At 43.4% G+C, this 17,661-nt stretch overlaps 1 protein-coding gene across 1 annotated transcript in view; it reads right to left on the reverse strand.

Annotated features, from left to right (window-relative positions):
- The window catches only part of vps8 (VPS8 subunit of CORVET complex), a 414,958-nt gene that overhangs the window by 255,599 nt on the left and 141,698 nt on the right, over nt 1-17,661 (reverse strand). The window contains exons 21-22 of the mRNA XM_060898945.1: nt 8,233-8,455; nt 3,389-3,478 (exon numbers count right to left, since the gene is read on the reverse strand). Of these exons, the coding sequence (XP_060754928.1) occupies nt 3,389-3,478; nt 8,233-8,455 (313 nt within the window). The remainder of the gene's footprint in view (nt 1-3,388; nt 3,479-8,232; nt 8,456-17,661) is intronic.

Raw genomic sequence — 17,661 nt, forward strand, 5'->3', positions numbered from 1 at the left:
TTCAGAAGGCTTTTTCTTTGTCCATGTGGTCAGCTGCAAACTTTAGTCAACCTTCAAGGTGTCAATTTTGCAGCAGGGGCTTCTTTCTTGTACGGCAGCCTCCAAGTCCATAGTGATGGAAAACTTGCTTGACTGTAGACAGTGTCCCAGCAGCTTCCAGTTCATGGCAGGCCTGTTTCTTAGTGGTTCCTGTCTATCTGATCCAATTTCTTCTCAACTGAAGGGGATGGTTTGGATCTTCTTCCAGCAAAGTGGCTTGGCAAAGTGGTTACACCTCCCAATAACTTGTACTTGCATACAACTTTTTGAACTGATGATCTTGAGTTGTGTACAAATGGCTCCGAGAGACATTCCTGAGGTGTGCAAATCTATGATCCTCTTTCTCAGATCTGCACTGAGCTCCTTGGCCTTTCCCACTGTTCTGTGCGTTGGTCAATCCAATGAGTGCTATTAAACAAACCCTTTTTATGCTGACACAGAGAAGATGCCAGCTGTAGTCAGTAATGATTACTAACAGGAAGTTGAAAGACAATTTGGTGCTTTCAGCACCACTGAATTAAGAATTTAAGTGGGTGTATGCAAATTTTGACCCTATATGTACAATACTGACCCTGTGCTGATTTCAAAAAGCCCCAAATAAATTAAAACATGTAGACCAAATTCTTGTTTTGTTTTTTATATTAAAGATGTATCATGTAAAATCATTCTTCCCCAGAAAAAGAACCGTTCAAAGAAATCATTGAAAGCCTAACATTGTCATGGCATTCACACACACGGAAGACCAAATCAAATTCAAGACATGTTGCAGGCAGGTGTGTCTACGGATACAAATTATTCTCCAATATCAATTCTCTTTCATCTGGCGCTTCAGAGGGTCTCGCCAACTGCAGCGCTTTCATCTTCCTCTTGAGCTAATAGTGCTTTCAATACTTCACCACAGACCCACTTGCACACGCACAAATTTTCCAAGCAAATCTATCAGCGCTCGGTTTCTTCTCTTCCAAACCTGAGGAAATTTTCCAACTTGTTTTAAAACAAAAGTTGCCCAACATCAGCCATGTCTAGTCACATAATCTAACATCATGTCACATAGTCTAATTTACACCACTTACAAGTTTAAATCTCTCTCTCTTTGACAGTGAGTTGGCCTAGTGGTTAGCGTGTCCGCCTCTCGACCGGGAGATCGCGAGTTCTACTCGTGGTCGGGTCATACCAAATGGTACCTGCTACCATCTGGCAAGGCACGCTGCAATACAGATGCGAGTGGGGAAGTCAAACTCTCACGGTTACCAGAGAACTAGCCCTTCACTGTAACCCTAGCTGTATAGGCGAGAGGCCGAGGGCTATCGAAACGGAGATTGGCACCGCACCCATACGCCTTAAAAAGCTGGTTAGTACTGGGACAGGAGACTGCCTGGGAAGACCAGTTTCTGGCATGAGAGGGAATTTGACACTCTCGTTCCCTCTCCCTGCTTCTCTGTCTTTCTTTCTCTCCCCCCCACCCTCTCTCAATGTTCACCCAATAAATTCGACCAATTATAGCATCCCACAATATCACTATTGCAGAAAGCCACAAGATCCTTTCAATCTTACCGAGATAAACTACATTCATGAACATAATGCTAACAAGCATACTACGAGACGCCAGGGGGCGCTAATCACTCACTTTGGTGTCAAGCCAGCCAATCAGCGAAGAGGTATCTGTAGCTAAGTTAAAGACAGTAGATGTCATGGTTTTTATGGTTATTTGTAGTTGAACATGATGATAACTTTTGCTAACAGCAGTGTGTTCAAGCTTCACTAATAAACCAGTGTTGAATGCACATATGTGACCCCTCACCGAATCCAGGGACACATGTCGGCCGAAACGAATCCGAGGTAATCGCAAAAGAAGCATTTTTTTTCGGAATTTGTGATTTTTGTTTTTTTCCATCATGTGCAAGTTGAGATCTTGAAGAATGCAATCAGTATTTCAGATAATAGATTGTTTTGTTGGAAAAGCATACATTTTTTGTTGCAAATTGTCTCGTTTTTGTCAGGACTGTAGCCTGCTGGGGGGTGTGGGTAAATTACCATATGGGCCATTCACATGATGATTTAAGTCTTTTGTTTTTTTTTTTCCCGCGAATCAGCTGTATGATACGGGCTGAGCGCATGGCTACTTAACTGCATACAGGCATGTAATTTCACTATGGAATGAGTTACTAAACAGAGCGCAGAAACACCAGGAAGCAAACAGACACACGGTATTTACAGTGGAGATAACCATTTCTCGCAAAAAAAACGCAACCTCGTTTTCCAGATTGAATGGAATACTTGAATGATCGGATGATACACGGACCGTTCTAGGATTACATTCCATCGGAGGCATTGGTGTGTGCAAGGCGCCATTTCTCTTTCTGATGGGGTAAGTTTATTAATCTAAGGCTGTGTGGTTATTTTTGCATGTAACGGAGAGTGTTGTGGTTTGGTTAAGCCTAGGTCACAACCAGACGTACGATTTTTTGGCCGTGTGATTTTTGGCGTTTCCCCAAATCGCTGCGTTTTTTTTTGTTCACGGAGAAAGACGCGCGTTGGCCGTAAGTTTGTCTTGCAACCTGAAAAAAACGTAAGCACCCGTAGAGTTTGTTTGACATGACAAAGAATCTCTGCGGCCGGTCTGCGGCTCGAAAATCAGCACGTCACACGCGCGCTCTCGTGCGTTTCATGCACGCTCTCCGTGTGTTTCTTGCGTTTTTTGCATGTAGACCAGCCGTAGGAGCATATACAGCCGGTTGTGACCGAGGCTTTACATGAAACTAGTGTTGTGTTAGTTGTTATCATCGTGCTATCTTTCTTTCTTACGGTGTGAGTAATTTTTCAGCCACAAAACGTTAAAGTATACTTTAGGACTTATTTTTGTACTTCATAATTGTGTTGGGCATACTTTGCATGGAAGGAAAATTGACGTGGTGATCTTTGTTTACATGAAAGTAGCATCGTGCTAGCTAGTAGGGGGTAGGGCTTTCCTTAATGTCATGCAAATGAGCACCATTATGTGCCCGCCCTACACCCAGAGTAGCTGAGATGGAAAACTTTGAGGGCGATTTTCTCCCTTTTCTGTTTTAAGAAGTATACACTTTCAAAAGGCCACACATTCTTCAAATATTGTCAGATCTCCACATGGAAGGCATCATTGGAAAGCTTAGAAACTGTACTTTCTGAATCTGTCAATAACTCAAAATGCCCCCGGGCAGACATGTGTCCCTGGATTCTGTGATCTGTCACATGTGATAATCAGTTACACTGTGTCCTTCAAGTAGCCAATTTGTGCAACAACAGTTAATTAAAATCGCTTAAAAAAAACGCAGCCATTTAAACCTGATGCTTATTGAGGAGTGTGTGTTACCTCCATGGGGCTGATGTAGTCGTTCATGCCACTGTTGAACACGTACATCATGGCATCATAGAGCTGGTTATCCCAACACATCTGCACCACCTACACGCACACAATACGATAAACATGTTGGCACTTAAACAGGAAAGGGCAGCAGGAGATGATATGAGTGCAGAATGGGAAAAGATGGAAATGAGATCTCGGGATGCAGAACAAATGCATTAGCAGGGAAGTAGAACATGGGACACAAAACTCAGACTTCAAAGCAGGAACTCCGAATACGAAATTCAGAACGTGGAATTTTAGACATCGAGGTAAACAAGGTTTAAGGGGAAAAAAAGTGAGGGTGGGACGGGAAAATTCTGATTTAAATTTTAAAGGTGAAACTTGGAACTGCAAAACTCAGGACGCGAGGCTTCTGACGTGGAACTTGAAGCGTGAAACTCTGAATATAGAACTTGGGATATGGATATGGATTTCCGAACACTGAAGAAGAAAACAAGCATGTCTAGTTTTTAATACTATACTCATACTATATCGGGATGAATGATACTTTGTGACATGATGCATCGTGATGTAAAAGTGTGCTGACCATCATGAAAATGTGTGATGCAGTTGCACTGTTAGAACACCAGGGTTCCCAAACTGCGCATCCCATAGAATTAAAATATATAGAGAATACAGTGGTCACATGATCACGTTCTTTCATGGAAAGCCTGTGAGATCTGCGCCTGTAAAGACCAATAGCCTGCTAGTTCCGGATTGCAGCGAGAAGCACACGTTATACATTATATGATTACATGGCCATGTTATAATGGTTAAAAAGAGCTCCTCAGTAGCTTTCAAACAACAGAGGCCATGGGAAGACGGTCATTTTAGCCGACTTTGGAGCTCTACTTTTGCTACAGAGCTCATGTTTTAGTCGATCATTTTCCAAAGTCCCCAGGTCAGACACTTTGCTTAGACTTTTTTTTTTTAATCCAATCAAGAATTTTGGAAGAAAGTATTTATTTATGGTGAATCCGTAGTACGTACATTTTGTTTACAATATTAAACCTCTGCTCATAGCCATTTTTAAAAATGTATTTAGTTTTATGCAGACAAATATGCACACTATTTTGCACTGTTTAAAGTTCAGAAATAAACGAGTCTTTTCAGTCAATTATTTTTTCATGCAGATATTGTTCAAAACATTCTGAGAATCGAATCAAAATTGTGACGCCACAATCATGAATCGGATCAAATTATGACTGGAATGTATCATTGTATCTATAGTATTAGAGGTGTAATGTAGATTATTCTATCCACATTCACTGGATATGAGCAATCGGATGCTCTGATTGGCTACTCTACTACTAGGCTATCAGCTCAAAACAAAATGGCGACGCATGTTACTGAACCAACTGAGAACAAAAAAACTCTACTCGAAAAACAAAAACCCAAAAAAACCAAACAAAAAAAAGCAACAAAATATGGAATGAAAGTATTTGATAGTAAGAACATCTCTTTTTTTTATTTTTCAAGAATTATTATCATCGCATTTTTCACAAATTGCTCCTGTCATTTCGCCGGTTTGTTTACTTTCTTCATCTTTAAGCATTAAAATTTGTTGAACTTTTTTTGACTGGTTCAAAATCTCAAACAAGCTTGAAAATTACGGAACTGAAATGTCCAAGGACGAATTAAATAAATGTCTAAAGCTATTCTATACCCTGGCATGACAGCAAGACGGCACTTTCTACAAAAAAAAAAAACCCACTAAAAAGTCAATTCGTGCAGCCTTTGATAGGTTTTTAAGAAGTCCACCTAAGCGGAAATTATTTTGTCGGACATTTTGGATAAAGTTTTTATTTATTGAATTTGCAAAAAAATAAAAAATGTTCCGTTTCTCAAAATCCAGTGACTGTGGATCGAATAAAACAATTATTCTACTCAATCCCATCGTACATGGCTTATAGTCGACTCAGCGTTACACGCCTCATCGGCTATCAGCTCATGTCCGACTCGATTTCGTGGAATAACTGCTAAAGCTAGACGGCCTCCTGATTTCATAAAATCAATGAAATTTAGTTCCCTTTGAAATTTAGTCATTGTGATGTACAGTGCCTTGCAAAAGTATTCATACCCCTTGAACTTTTTCACATTTTTCCACCTTACAACCACGAACTTAAAAGTTTTTTCTTGAGATTTTATGTGATAGACCAACACAGAGTAGCACATAATTGTGAAGTGAAACATAAATGATACAGTAAATGGTCTTCAAAATTTTAAACAAATAAAAATCTAAAAAAATGTGGTGTGCATTAGTATTCAGCCCCCTGTACTCTGATACCTCTAAATACGATCCAGTGCAATCAATTGCCTTCAGAAGTCATCTAATTAGTTAATAGAGTCCTACTGTGTGTAATTTACTCTCAGCATAAATACACTTGTTCTGTGAAGGCCTCAGTGGTTTGTTAGAGAACACTGAAGAACAAACAGCATCATGAAGACCAAAGAACTCACCAGACAGGTCAGGGATAAAGTTCTGGAGAAGTTTAAAGCAGGGTTAGGTTATAAAAAAATATCCCAAGCTCTGAACATCTCAAGAAGCACTGTTCAATCCATCATTCAAAAATGGAAAAAGTACGGCACAACTGCAAACCTACCAAGACATGGCCGTCCACCTAAACTGACAGAGCGAGCAAGGAGAGCACTGGTCAGAGAAGCAGCCAAGAGGCCCATGATCACTCTGGAGGAGCTGCAGAAATCCACAGCTCAGGTGGGAGAATCTGTGCACAGGACAACTATAAGTCGTACACTCCACAAATCTGGCCTTTTTGGAAGAGTGCCAAGAAGAAAGCCTTTGTTGAAAGACAGGCATAAGAAGCCATGTAGGGGACACAGCAAACATGTGGAAGAAGGTGCTTTGGTCAGATGAGAGCAAAGTTGAACTTTTTGGCCTAAATGCAAAGCGCTATGTGTGGCGGAAAACTAACACTGCTCATCACCCTGCACACACCATCCCCACTGTGAAACATGGTGGTGGCAGCATCATGCTATGGGGATGCTTTTCTTCAGCAGGGACAGGGAAGCTGGTCAGAGTTGATGGGAAGATGGATGGAGCTAAATACAGGGCAATCCTGGAAGAAAACCTGTTGGAGGCTGCAAAAGACTTGAGACTGGGAAGGAGATTCACCTTCCAGCAAGACAATGACCCTAAACATACAGCCAGAGCTACAATGGAATGGTTTAGATCAAAGAATATTCATGTGTTAGAATGGCCCAGTCAAAGTCCAGACCTAAATCCCATTGAGCATCTGTGGCAAGACTTGAAAATTGCTGTTCACAGACGCTCTCCATCCAATCTGGCTGAGCTTGAGCTATTTTGCAAAGAAGAATGGGCAAAAATTTCAGTGTCTAGATGTGCAAAGCTGGTAGAGACATACCACAAAAGACTTGCAGCTGTAATTGCAGCAAAAGGTGGCTCGACAAAGTATTGACGCAGGGGGGCTGAATACTAATGCACACCACATTTTTCAGATTTTTATTTGTTTAAAATTTTGAAGACCATTTATCATTTTCGTTTCACTTCACAATTATGTGCTACTCTGTGTTGGTCTATCACATAAAATCTCAATAAAAACGTTTAAGTTCGTGGTTGTAAAGTGGAAAAATGTGAAAAAGTTCAAGGGGTATGAATACTTCTGCAAGGCACTGTATGTTTATTTCTATAATATCTAAACAACCAGGCCATTCTGTGGCTGGGAAGTTATTTAATTTGAAGGGATTCCCGAGCAAATAATGTGCATGAACTCGCTCGCTTCGCGCAGTCAAGCAGACAGAGGAAGTCCGTGCGTGTGCGCATGCGCAGGTTGACCTTTGAGCGTGCACTGACAGTTTCATCATTCTGTCGCTAAACGAACAGCTGATCACACCGAGGTGCTCGCTGAGCGCCGATATTTATTAGTTTGATATTTCCTGCGTTTCCTTTCCTTCGTATATAACATAACGCCTTTTCTCCTCGCTTTCTTTCAGTTACTGTAGTCGGTCTTTCACATTTCATTCGCACGCTCGCGTCCTCCACTTTTCTCTCCGGTTTCAAATTTGTATCCCACAACGCCTTGCGCGAACAGGGAAAGCCCACCACGTCATGCATGACGTAGTATCTTGTATTGCGTCATGGTGAAGCAGGAAAAAATAGCTGAGAATTTAGGGCCATGTGGCTTTAATTCATTAATTGTTCTATTTTTTTAAAAATGAATAAAATTGAAAGTCTGTGATTCAAATTCAGTAGCTTTTGGTCCATTAAACAAAAAAATTGGCTGTCGGGAAAATTCTTTTTATGACCTAAACTTGAAAAATCTGAACGGCAGTCTAGCTTTACTACTACTACTACTAATAATAATAATACCTGTGCCAAAATCAAGAGACCTGAACCAATTAAACATACACCTTAAATTTGATATAAAAGCATCTCTACATATAAAAACGAGCTGAAACAGGGTCTGGATCTTCAATTATTCCATGATTAAACAAAAAAGCGATTCATTTAGGACTCACCCAAAAAACAACACTACAATCAAAACGTTAATATTTTTACCCAATTCGACTGGCTTCTGTAGGTGTAAGGCAGCGTTTACAGGTCTACACTGAAACCCGAATGCAGGTGGGCCTTGTTGCCATCATGCCCCTGCAGCTAGGTGAACTGTTTCAGATGTGGGAGTGTTAAGATGGCAAAGGAGGCCCAGGTGCTGATTACACAATTATGTTGGTACAAACAAAAGTAGATGGATGGGGAGGAGGGAGGTATTTATTCAGTTTATCTCTTCACACACCCAAACACAGTCAGTCAGGAACCCTGAGGCCAGACCCACCTGCTGTATATCCAGGTTGGTGATGTCCATGTGCACCAGGCAGCCCTCCACACTCTCCATCATCCCGTTTTCCTGGAAGTAACTGAGGAGGTCCCTCATGACTGGTGCTGTCAGGCAGCCAATCCGCTCGCTCAGAATGTATGGCTCGAGACTCTCCAAGAAGACGCCTTTAGCTACAGAGTTCTCCACCAGCCTCGAGTAGATCGGGTTAAACAGCAGGTCCCTGAAAAAAAAACAAAACCAGAACATTTGCCTCAGACCACATGGTGCATTCAACTGCAATTTGAACGTATAAGCTAGATTATGACTGAGGCTAATAATTAAATTGGTATGCAGCCATTAAGGCTTTTTAAACATAGTAGAGGGTGATATGGGAGTGGATTTTCACTCCTGTCCTTTCCCACTCCAACAAACATACTCCTGTCTCATCCCAATCCCATGACAGAATAAACAACAAGAGTGCTCTGAGAGCATAATGTCACCCGCTGGCAACTACGCCATAACTCTGGTAAACTGCGACTGAATTGAATGAAATTGCGATATGCGTATTACCGAATCCGGTCAAATTTCGTGAAATTACTCCAAAAATTGTGAGAGAAGCTGATTTCAGAAGGCGAGTACCCTTCCCGGGAGGGACGGAGGGACAGATGGATGAAGGGACGGACATTGCCACGACATGATCCCCCCCCCCTTGGGCCTTTCAGCCAGCGGGGGATAAAAATAGTGAGAGAAGTTGATTTCAGAAAGCAAGCACACCTTGATGAAATTGCCAGAGTACAAGTTACTTAATCAAGGGTCAAAACTCTGGGAAAATTTTCACAAACGAAATTAAATCGCAATATGCGTATTACCATCATATAACGAGGCCTTTTGCCAAGCTTCGAGAAATTCATCCAAAAATTGTGAGAGGAGTTGATGTCAGAAGGCGAGCACACCTTCATGAAATTGTGAAAGTACAAGGTTGTTAATCAAGGGCTGTAACTCTGGTAAAATGCAACTGAATTGAACAAAATAACAATATACGTACAACCGACATATAACAATGCCTTCTGCCAAGTTTAGTGAAATTCCTCCAAAAACTGTGAGAGGAGTTGATTTCAGAAGCTGAGCACCCTTCCCAGGAAGGAGGGAGGGACGGATGGACATCGCCAAGACATAATCCTCCTCCGGGCCTTTCAGCCAGCGGGGGATAAAAATTCCTCTCCACTCACAATCCTGAAAGGATGACTCCCGTCCCGTCCTGTCCCATCCCATCCCAGCGTTCAAAATAAAGAAAAACATAATTTATTCATATTAGAAACACATATTTATATCTAAAAACAGACCTATTGTTATTATGATTCCCATTCCACCCACTCCCACTGACTTTCTTCCTGTTCCGTCCCAGGCACATGATGAACTGATTCCCATTCTGCAGGAATCCCACAGGAATCCCATGACCCATAGAACACCTGAGAAAATGTCAGCCTCTAATACACAGTTATGGCATAGCAAAAGTGAAAGTTGAAAAAAGATAAAACCTCCAAGAATATCAGCATTTCCACTCAACATGGAGAAAAAAAAATCGTTGGTACACTACCGAGACTCAAAACATAAAATATTACACTAATTTGCAGACTTCAAGCCAATTTCACTGGGTTCCACCACACTCATGCTGCATTCGAGTAATGATCATAACTCGTCATCTCTGACAGGTCTCCTCAGCTCCGAGTTCAGCAAGTGACGTCGAATAATAATAATAATAATAATAATAATAATAATAATAAACAAGTTAAATTTATATAGCGCCTTTCAAGAAACCCAAGGACGCTTTACAATTATAGACAAAGAAAAAAAATAACAATAAATAAATAAATAATAATAAAAAAAGTAAAAAGTCCACCAAGTAGGGGTCAAGATGTAATTCCAGTGGTGTAGCAGCCACAGTCCCACCAAAAGGCGCATGAAAACGAGTCCCACATCTCCAGCACAGCCGCCGTCAGCCACATCGCTCGAACACCACGCTGTGGATCCACAAAGCGAGCAGAGAAGCTCCGCCACGCAGAGCGCTGGTGTGTCCCAGACCGCCTGCACAGCCGCCGCGATGCCACCGAGCAACATCGCTCGGAACATCACGCCAAGCGTTAAAGTGCTGGACAACCACGATGTAAAATGAGCAGCGAGCTCACTGCAGTCCACAGCTGGGAGCGCAGGCATCACCCACGGCAAACCAAGGCCTGGAGGGAACCAACGCCCAAAACTGGGTCCGGAGCTACACCACAACCGGCGGACAAAACACTCAAACAAACATCAAACTACACAAACACACACACAAAAAATAAATAAATAAAATGAAAATTGAAAAAGAAAGAAAATAAAAATAAAATTTAAAAAAGCTCTGGTTAGAAGCGGCAGCCAGAATGCGCACGACGTACTCTCAACCGGAAACGAAAAAAAAAAGCAACATAGCTGCTCACAGCATGAACAGTAAACAAAGCAGCACTTCTTACTTTTAAATGAGTTATCCTGTATATACAGTGGGGCAAAAAAAGTATTCAGTCAGTCACCAATTGTGCAAGTTCTCCCACTTAAAAAGATGAGAGAGGCCTGTAATTTTCATCATAGGTACACTTCAACTATGAGAGACAGAATGGGGGGAAAGAATCCAGGAAATCACATTGTCTGATTTTTAAAGAATTTATTTGCAAATTATGGTGGAAAATAAGTATTTGGTCAATAACAAAAGTTCATCTCAATACTTTGTTATATACCCTTTGTTGGCAATGACAGAGGTCAAACGTTTTCTGTAAGTCTTCACAAGGTTTTCACACACTGTTGCTGGTATTTTGGCCCATTCCTCCATGCAGATCTCCTCTAGAGCAGTGATGTTTTGGGGCTGTCGCTGGGCAACACGGACTTTCAACTCCCTCCAAAGATTTTCTGTGGGGTTGAGATCTGGAGACTGGCTAGGCCACTCCAGGACCTTGAAATGCTTCTTACGAAGCCACTCCTTCGTTGCCTGGGCGGTGTGTTTGGGATCATTGTCATGCTGAAAGACCCAGCCACGTTTAATGCCCTTGCTGATGGGAGGAGGTTTTCACTCAAAATCTCACGATGCATGGCCCCATTCATTCTTTCCTTTACATGGATCAGTCGTCCTGGTCCCTTTGCAGAAAAACAGCCCCAAAGCATGATGTTTCCACCCCCATGCTTCACAGTAGGTATGGTGTTCTTTGGATGCAACTCAGCATTCTTTCTCCTCCAAACACGACAAGTTGAGTTTTTACCAAAAAGTTCTATTTTGGTTTCATCTGACCATATGACATTCTCCCAATCCTCTTCTGGATCATCCAAATGCTCTCTAGCAAACTTCAGATGGGCCTGGACATGTACTGGCTTAAGCAGGGGGACACGTCTGGGACTGCAGGATTTGAGTCCCTGGCGGTGTAGTGAGTTACTGACGGTAGCCTTTGTTACTTTGGTCCCAGCTCTCTGCAGGTCATTCACTAGGTCCCCCCATGTGGTTCTGGGATTTTTGCTCACCGTTCTTGTGATCATTTTGACCCCACGGGGTGAGATCTTGCGTGGAGCCCCAGATCGAGGGAGATTATCAGTGGTCTTGTATGTCTTCCATTTTCTAATAATTGCTCCCACAGTTGATTTCTTCACACCAAGCTGCTTACCTACTGCAGATTCAGTCTTCCCAGCCTGGTGCAGGTCTACAATTTTGTTTCTGGTGTCCTTTGACAGCTCTTTGGTCTTGGCCATAGTGGAGTTTGGAGTGTGACTGTTTGAGGTTGTGGACAGGTGTCTTTTATACTGATAACGAGTTCAAACAGGTGCCATTAATACAGGTAACGAGTGGAGGACAGAGGAGCCTCTTAAAGAAGAAGTTACAGGTCTGTGAGAGCCAGAAATCTTGCTTGTTTGTAGGTGACCAAATACTTATTTTACCGAGGAATTTACCAATTAATTCATTAAAAATCCTACAATGTGATTTCCTGGATTCTTTCCCCCCATTCTGTCTCTCATAGTTGAAGTGTACCTATGATGAAAATTACAGGCCTCTCTCATCTTTTTAAGTAGGAGAACTTGCACAATTGGTGGCTGACTAAATACTTTTTTTGCCCCACTGTACAAGACTGGCTTGTTAAATCTACAACACTGATTATTCTCTCCACTTCACTGGATATGAGCAATCACACGCTCTGACTGGCTACTCTACTAGTAGGATATCAGCTCATATACCGTCAGTAGAGAAAAACAAAATGGCAGAGCGTGTTGCTGAACCAACCGAGGACGAAATAAAAACTCTCCTCGAAAACAAAACCCCAAAATATATTTTAAAAAAAAGCAACAAAATATGGAGTAAAAGTATTTGATGGTAAGAAGTACCTTTTATTATTTTTCAAGAATTATTATTATCGCATTTTTCACAAATTGCTCCTGTCAATTCGCAGGTTTGTTTACATTCTGAGCGGAAATTATTTTGTCGGACGTGTTGTATAAAACCCGTCCGGAAAAAGCTGTATGCGGTCCTGGACTTGTTTCCCTCACATCGGCTGTTTTCGTTCTGCTCTGAATTGTTACTTTGAAGAATGAGCGCCACAACTGAGCCCGGAGAATGTGGGTTTTATTATCCAGATGATTTATCAGACACAGACCTAATGACTCGACTCTGTTTTGTTTTCAAATCAAAGTTCTTTTGTGTAGACTTAATAGGCTTGTATTGATGTTGCCTCCATGAGCTGACCCGAGTTTGAACTGACTTTTCCTAACGATGTTATCTTAAAATCGTTTTCATTTCGAGAGAACAGTAAAGTCAGTTGTATTTTAGAGAATTCGAACTGTTCTTTCAAACTTGTGCAAAGGGGATTCAGCATATAAATGGTTTGCTGTCAATCAAATAAAAATTGATTGGTTCGTTTTTCGCACATCGTTGTTCACTGTTTTCCACTGTGTACGTTAGTTAAAAACAGAGGTGGACAAAGTACCCAACTTCATTACTTAAGTCAAAGTACAGATCCCACTGGTCAAATGTTACTCCGATACAAGTGAAAAGTCTCATCTCATCTCATTATCTCTAGCCGCTTTATCCCTCTACAGGGTCGCAGGCAAGCTGGAGCCTATCCCAGCTGACTACGGGCGAAAGGCGGGGTACACCCTGGACAAGTCGCCAGGTCATCACAGGGCTGACACATAGACACAGACAACCATTCACACTCACATTCACACCTACGGTCAATTTAGAGTCACCAGTTAACCTAACCTGCATGTCTTTGGACTGTGGAGGAAACCGGAGCACCCGGAGGAAACCCACGCGGACACGGGGAGAACATGCAAACTCCACACAGAAAGGCCCTCGCCGGCCACGGGGCTCGAACCCAGACCTTCTTGCTGTGAGGCGACAGCGCTAACCACTACACCACCGTGCCGCCCCAAGTGAAAAGTTGTCCAGTCAAATTTTTACTTAAGTTAAAGTACTTGCTTTTAAAAATACTTAAGTATTAAAAGTACATTTTCTGTCAACACATCGTTGTATTACTGCCACAACACTTACAAAACCTAATGCCTCTGAAGCAACCAACTGAATTTACTGACGAGCTTGTAGAACCTGTAGAGCTGAAGTGCCACCTGACATGCTAGCAAACTCTTTTCAAACTCGAAATCATATTGGGTAGCTAACGCTACTAGAAAAGAAAGATTTCTACATTCTGTGTATTTGGCAAGATTATGCTAAAACATATTTCTGAAAGGACTCCAGATAAGTTAACGTTATTCATGTTAACGTAACTCTGTTTTTACATGCTAACTAAAAGTGTCCAAGTTAACTAGCTATGTGTTCACGTTAGCCGTGGACAAGGCTACGGCAACTTGGCGGGCAAATCCATAGAAAGTCATTTGACTAACCAGACTGCATAGCTATTGCAACGTTATCGCTAGCTCTAAAAGCACAGACAACTTCATTGCAAGCTTTCTCCTGGAATAAAACATTTATATCCCTCAATGTGCTTCCGCAGGTTGGACGACGAGTTTTTGTAGGCCGTGATGTGGTTCATTTTAGGCAAACAAAGCAAACATTTAAAACGAAACAAATCATTAATCCTTTCAGAAAACTGAAAACATGGGTTCTAGCTATAACCGTGGGTGCGTTCATTACGCAGAAGAAACCACCTCCTTCCGTTCTGCCATCAACTGATCATGTTAAAAGAATCCTGCTGAGAAATTGAACTTGATTTTATACAGTCTATGGACGTGACGTGACCCTAGTGATTACTGATCAGCTGTCTCAGTGTCACCTGCGAAAAAACCCATCACGTTTTATAAAAGAAAACAAAAAACATTCACTTTCAAAGCTGCTTCATAGTAACAAGTAACGAGGACCTTGATAGAAATGTAGTGGAGTAAAATGTACGATACAGTGGTCCCCCTCTTGAGAGGCCACTCTCACCAGCGGCCACCCCTCCTTTACAGCCACAATTCCATTGTATTAACTCATTCTCCATTGAAATTACCCCTTACCAATGGCCACCTCTCTAACGCGGCCAGCAACCCAAGCTGAATGTCAAAATCCCCTCGCCAGCGGACATGTTTGTGAGCGATATGTTAAAATCACGTGCGATGCCGCGGTTTTTTTTCCTACCCAGATTCCCGCGATGCTTTGCGATCTCGCTGCTATAAACATGGCTGCCAGCGCAAATTTTATCAGTCTTGAAGTAAATTCACTGGCAAACAACAACTCCTATTGAACAAACAACAACAACAGCGATGTCAAACCCCAGAAAGAGGAAAGTTCTGACCTTGGAAGAGAAAGTTAAAGTGATTCAGGTTTATTGGACTATGCATTGCAATCAAACAACCCAGAGTTATTGGACTTCATGAACAAGGTGCAGGATGTTTTAAAAAAAAAAATGACAAACGTGAAGCTGTTCAAAGTTCAAAGCAAACAAAGTTGGACTCTTTTTTCAAATGTGTTGATGTGTCTGATTTGTGATCATCTCGTCTCTCGTCTCGTCTTCTTCCGCTTTATCCGGGACCGGGTCGCGGAGGCAGCAGTCTAAGCAGGGAAGCCCAAACTTCCCTTTCCCCAGACACCTCGGCCAGCTCCTCGGGAAGAACACCGAGGCGTTCCCAGGCCAGCCGAGAGACATAGTCCCTCCAGCGTGTCCTGGGTCTTCCCCGGGGCCTCCTCCCGGGGGGACATGCCTAGAACACCTCCCCAGGGAGGCGTCCAGGAGGCATCCGAAAAAGATGCCCGAGCCACCTCAGCTGATTCCTCTCGATGTGGAGCAGCAGCGGCTCTACTCCGAGCTCCTCCCGAGTGACTGTGCTTCTCACCCTATCTCTAAGGGAGCGCCCAGCCACCCTGCGAAGGAAACTCATTTCGGCCGCTTGTATCCGCGATCTTGTCCTTTCGGTCATTACCCAAAGCTCATGACCATAGGTGAGAGTCGGAACGTAGATCGACCGGTAAATTGAGAGCTTCGCCTTTTGGCTCAGCTCCTTCTTCACCACAACGGACCGGTAAAGCGACCGCATCACTGCGGAGGCTGCACCGATCCGCCTGTCGATCTCACGCTCCATCCTTCCCTCACTCGTGAACAAGATCCCGAGATACTTAAACTCCTCCACTTGAGGCAGAACTTCTCCACCAACCTGGAGAGGGCAAGCCACCCTTTTCCGGTCGAGAACCATGGCCTCGGACTTGGAGGTGCTGATTCTCATCCCAGCCGCTTCACACTCGACTGCAAACCGCCCCAGTGCATGCTGAAGGTCCTGGTTTGAAGAAGCCAACAGGACAACATCATCCGCAAAAAGCAGAGATGAAATCCTGTGGTTCCCAAACAGGATTCCTTCTGGCCCCTGGCTGCGCCTAGAAATTCTGTCCATAAAAATTATGAACAGAACCGGTGACAAAGGGCAGCCCTGCCGGAGTCCAACATGCACTGGGAACAGGTCTGACTTACTGCCGGCAATGCGAACCAGACTCCTGCTCCGTTCGTACAGGGACCGGACAGCCCTTAGCAAAGAGCCCCGAACCCCATACTCCCGAAGCACCCCCCACAGAATACTACGGGGGACACGGTCGAATGCCTTCTCCAGATCCACAAAGCACATGTGGACTGGTTGGGCAAACTCCCATGAACCCTCGAGCACCCTATGAAGGGTATAGAGCTGGTCCAGTGTTCCGCGACCAGGACGAAAACCGCATTGTTCCTCCTGGATCCGAGGTTCGACTATTGGTCGAATTCTCCTCTCCAGTACCCTGGAGTAAACCTTCCCTGGGAGGCTGAGAAGTGTGATTCCCCTATAATTGGGGCACACTCTCCGGTCCCCTTTCTTAAAAAGAGGGACCACCACCCCAGTCTGCCACTCCAGAGGCACTGTCCCTGACCGCCACGCGATGTTGCAGAGGCGTGTCAACCAAGACAGCCCCACAACATCCAGAGACTTGAGATACTCAGGGCGGATCTCATCCACCCCCGGTGCCTTGCCACCGAGGAGCTTGCAAACCACCTCAGTGACTTCGGCTTGGGTAATGGACGAGTCCACCTCTGAGTCATCAGCCTCAGTCTCCTCAGTGGAAGACATGACGGTGGGATTGAGGAGATCCTCAAAGTATTCCTTCCACCGCCCGACAATGTCCCCAGTCGAGGTCAACAGCTCCCCACCCGCACTGTAAACAGTGTTGGCAGAGTACTGCTTCCCCCTCCTGAGGCGCCGGACGGTTTGCCAGAATTTCTTCGAGGCCGACCGATAGTCCTTCTCCATGGCCTCCCCGAACTCCTCCCAGTTCCGAGTTTTTGCCTCCGCAACTGCCCGAGCTGCAGCACGCCTGGCCTGCCGATACCTGTCAGCTGCCTCGGGAGTCCTGGAGGTTAACATGGCCCGATAGGACTCCTTCTTCAGCTTGACGGCATCCCTTACTTCTGGTGTCCACCACCGGGTTCGGGGATTGCCGCCACGACAATTTGTGATCATTGTTTTTTTTATTCAATTTGGTGAATACCATGAATTGTAAATGCATGTAGTATTGTACATGTTTATGATTAATATTTTTGTTGACAACTGTTCTGGTGCTGTGATACATTTGTGATAAATGATTCAAGTTTTGTTGCATGAAAGTCTGCATTTGTTATGACTTCAGTGTTCTCCACTACCTGAAGTTATAACTCGGCGGTAGTATTGAGCGGCCGTCGCCAGGGGGTTTGTCGCACCAGAAAATTTTGAAATAAGAAACCCCTCAGATGCCATTTCCTGGCATCTAAGTTGCATGTTATTTATTTCGCAAGTAGCTGCTTTTGTGCAAAATCTTCTGACACTGGGAGCCGACTTTACATTTATTTTGTCACTCCGTTACTGAAATGTTTATTGAATAGAATATTTGTTTTTAGTTGAATTCTGCACAAAATTACCTTTCATTTGATGTGCATGTGGCAGCGGGGGCGT

The sequence above is a fragment of the Neoarius graeffei genome, chromosome 18 (assembly GCF_027579695.1).
Source record: "Neoarius graeffei isolate fNeoGra1 chromosome 18, fNeoGra1.pri, whole genome shotgun sequence".
In the NCBI taxonomy this organism is placed as follows: Eukaryota; Metazoa; Chordata; class Actinopteri; order Siluriformes; family Ariidae; genus Neoarius; species Neoarius graeffei.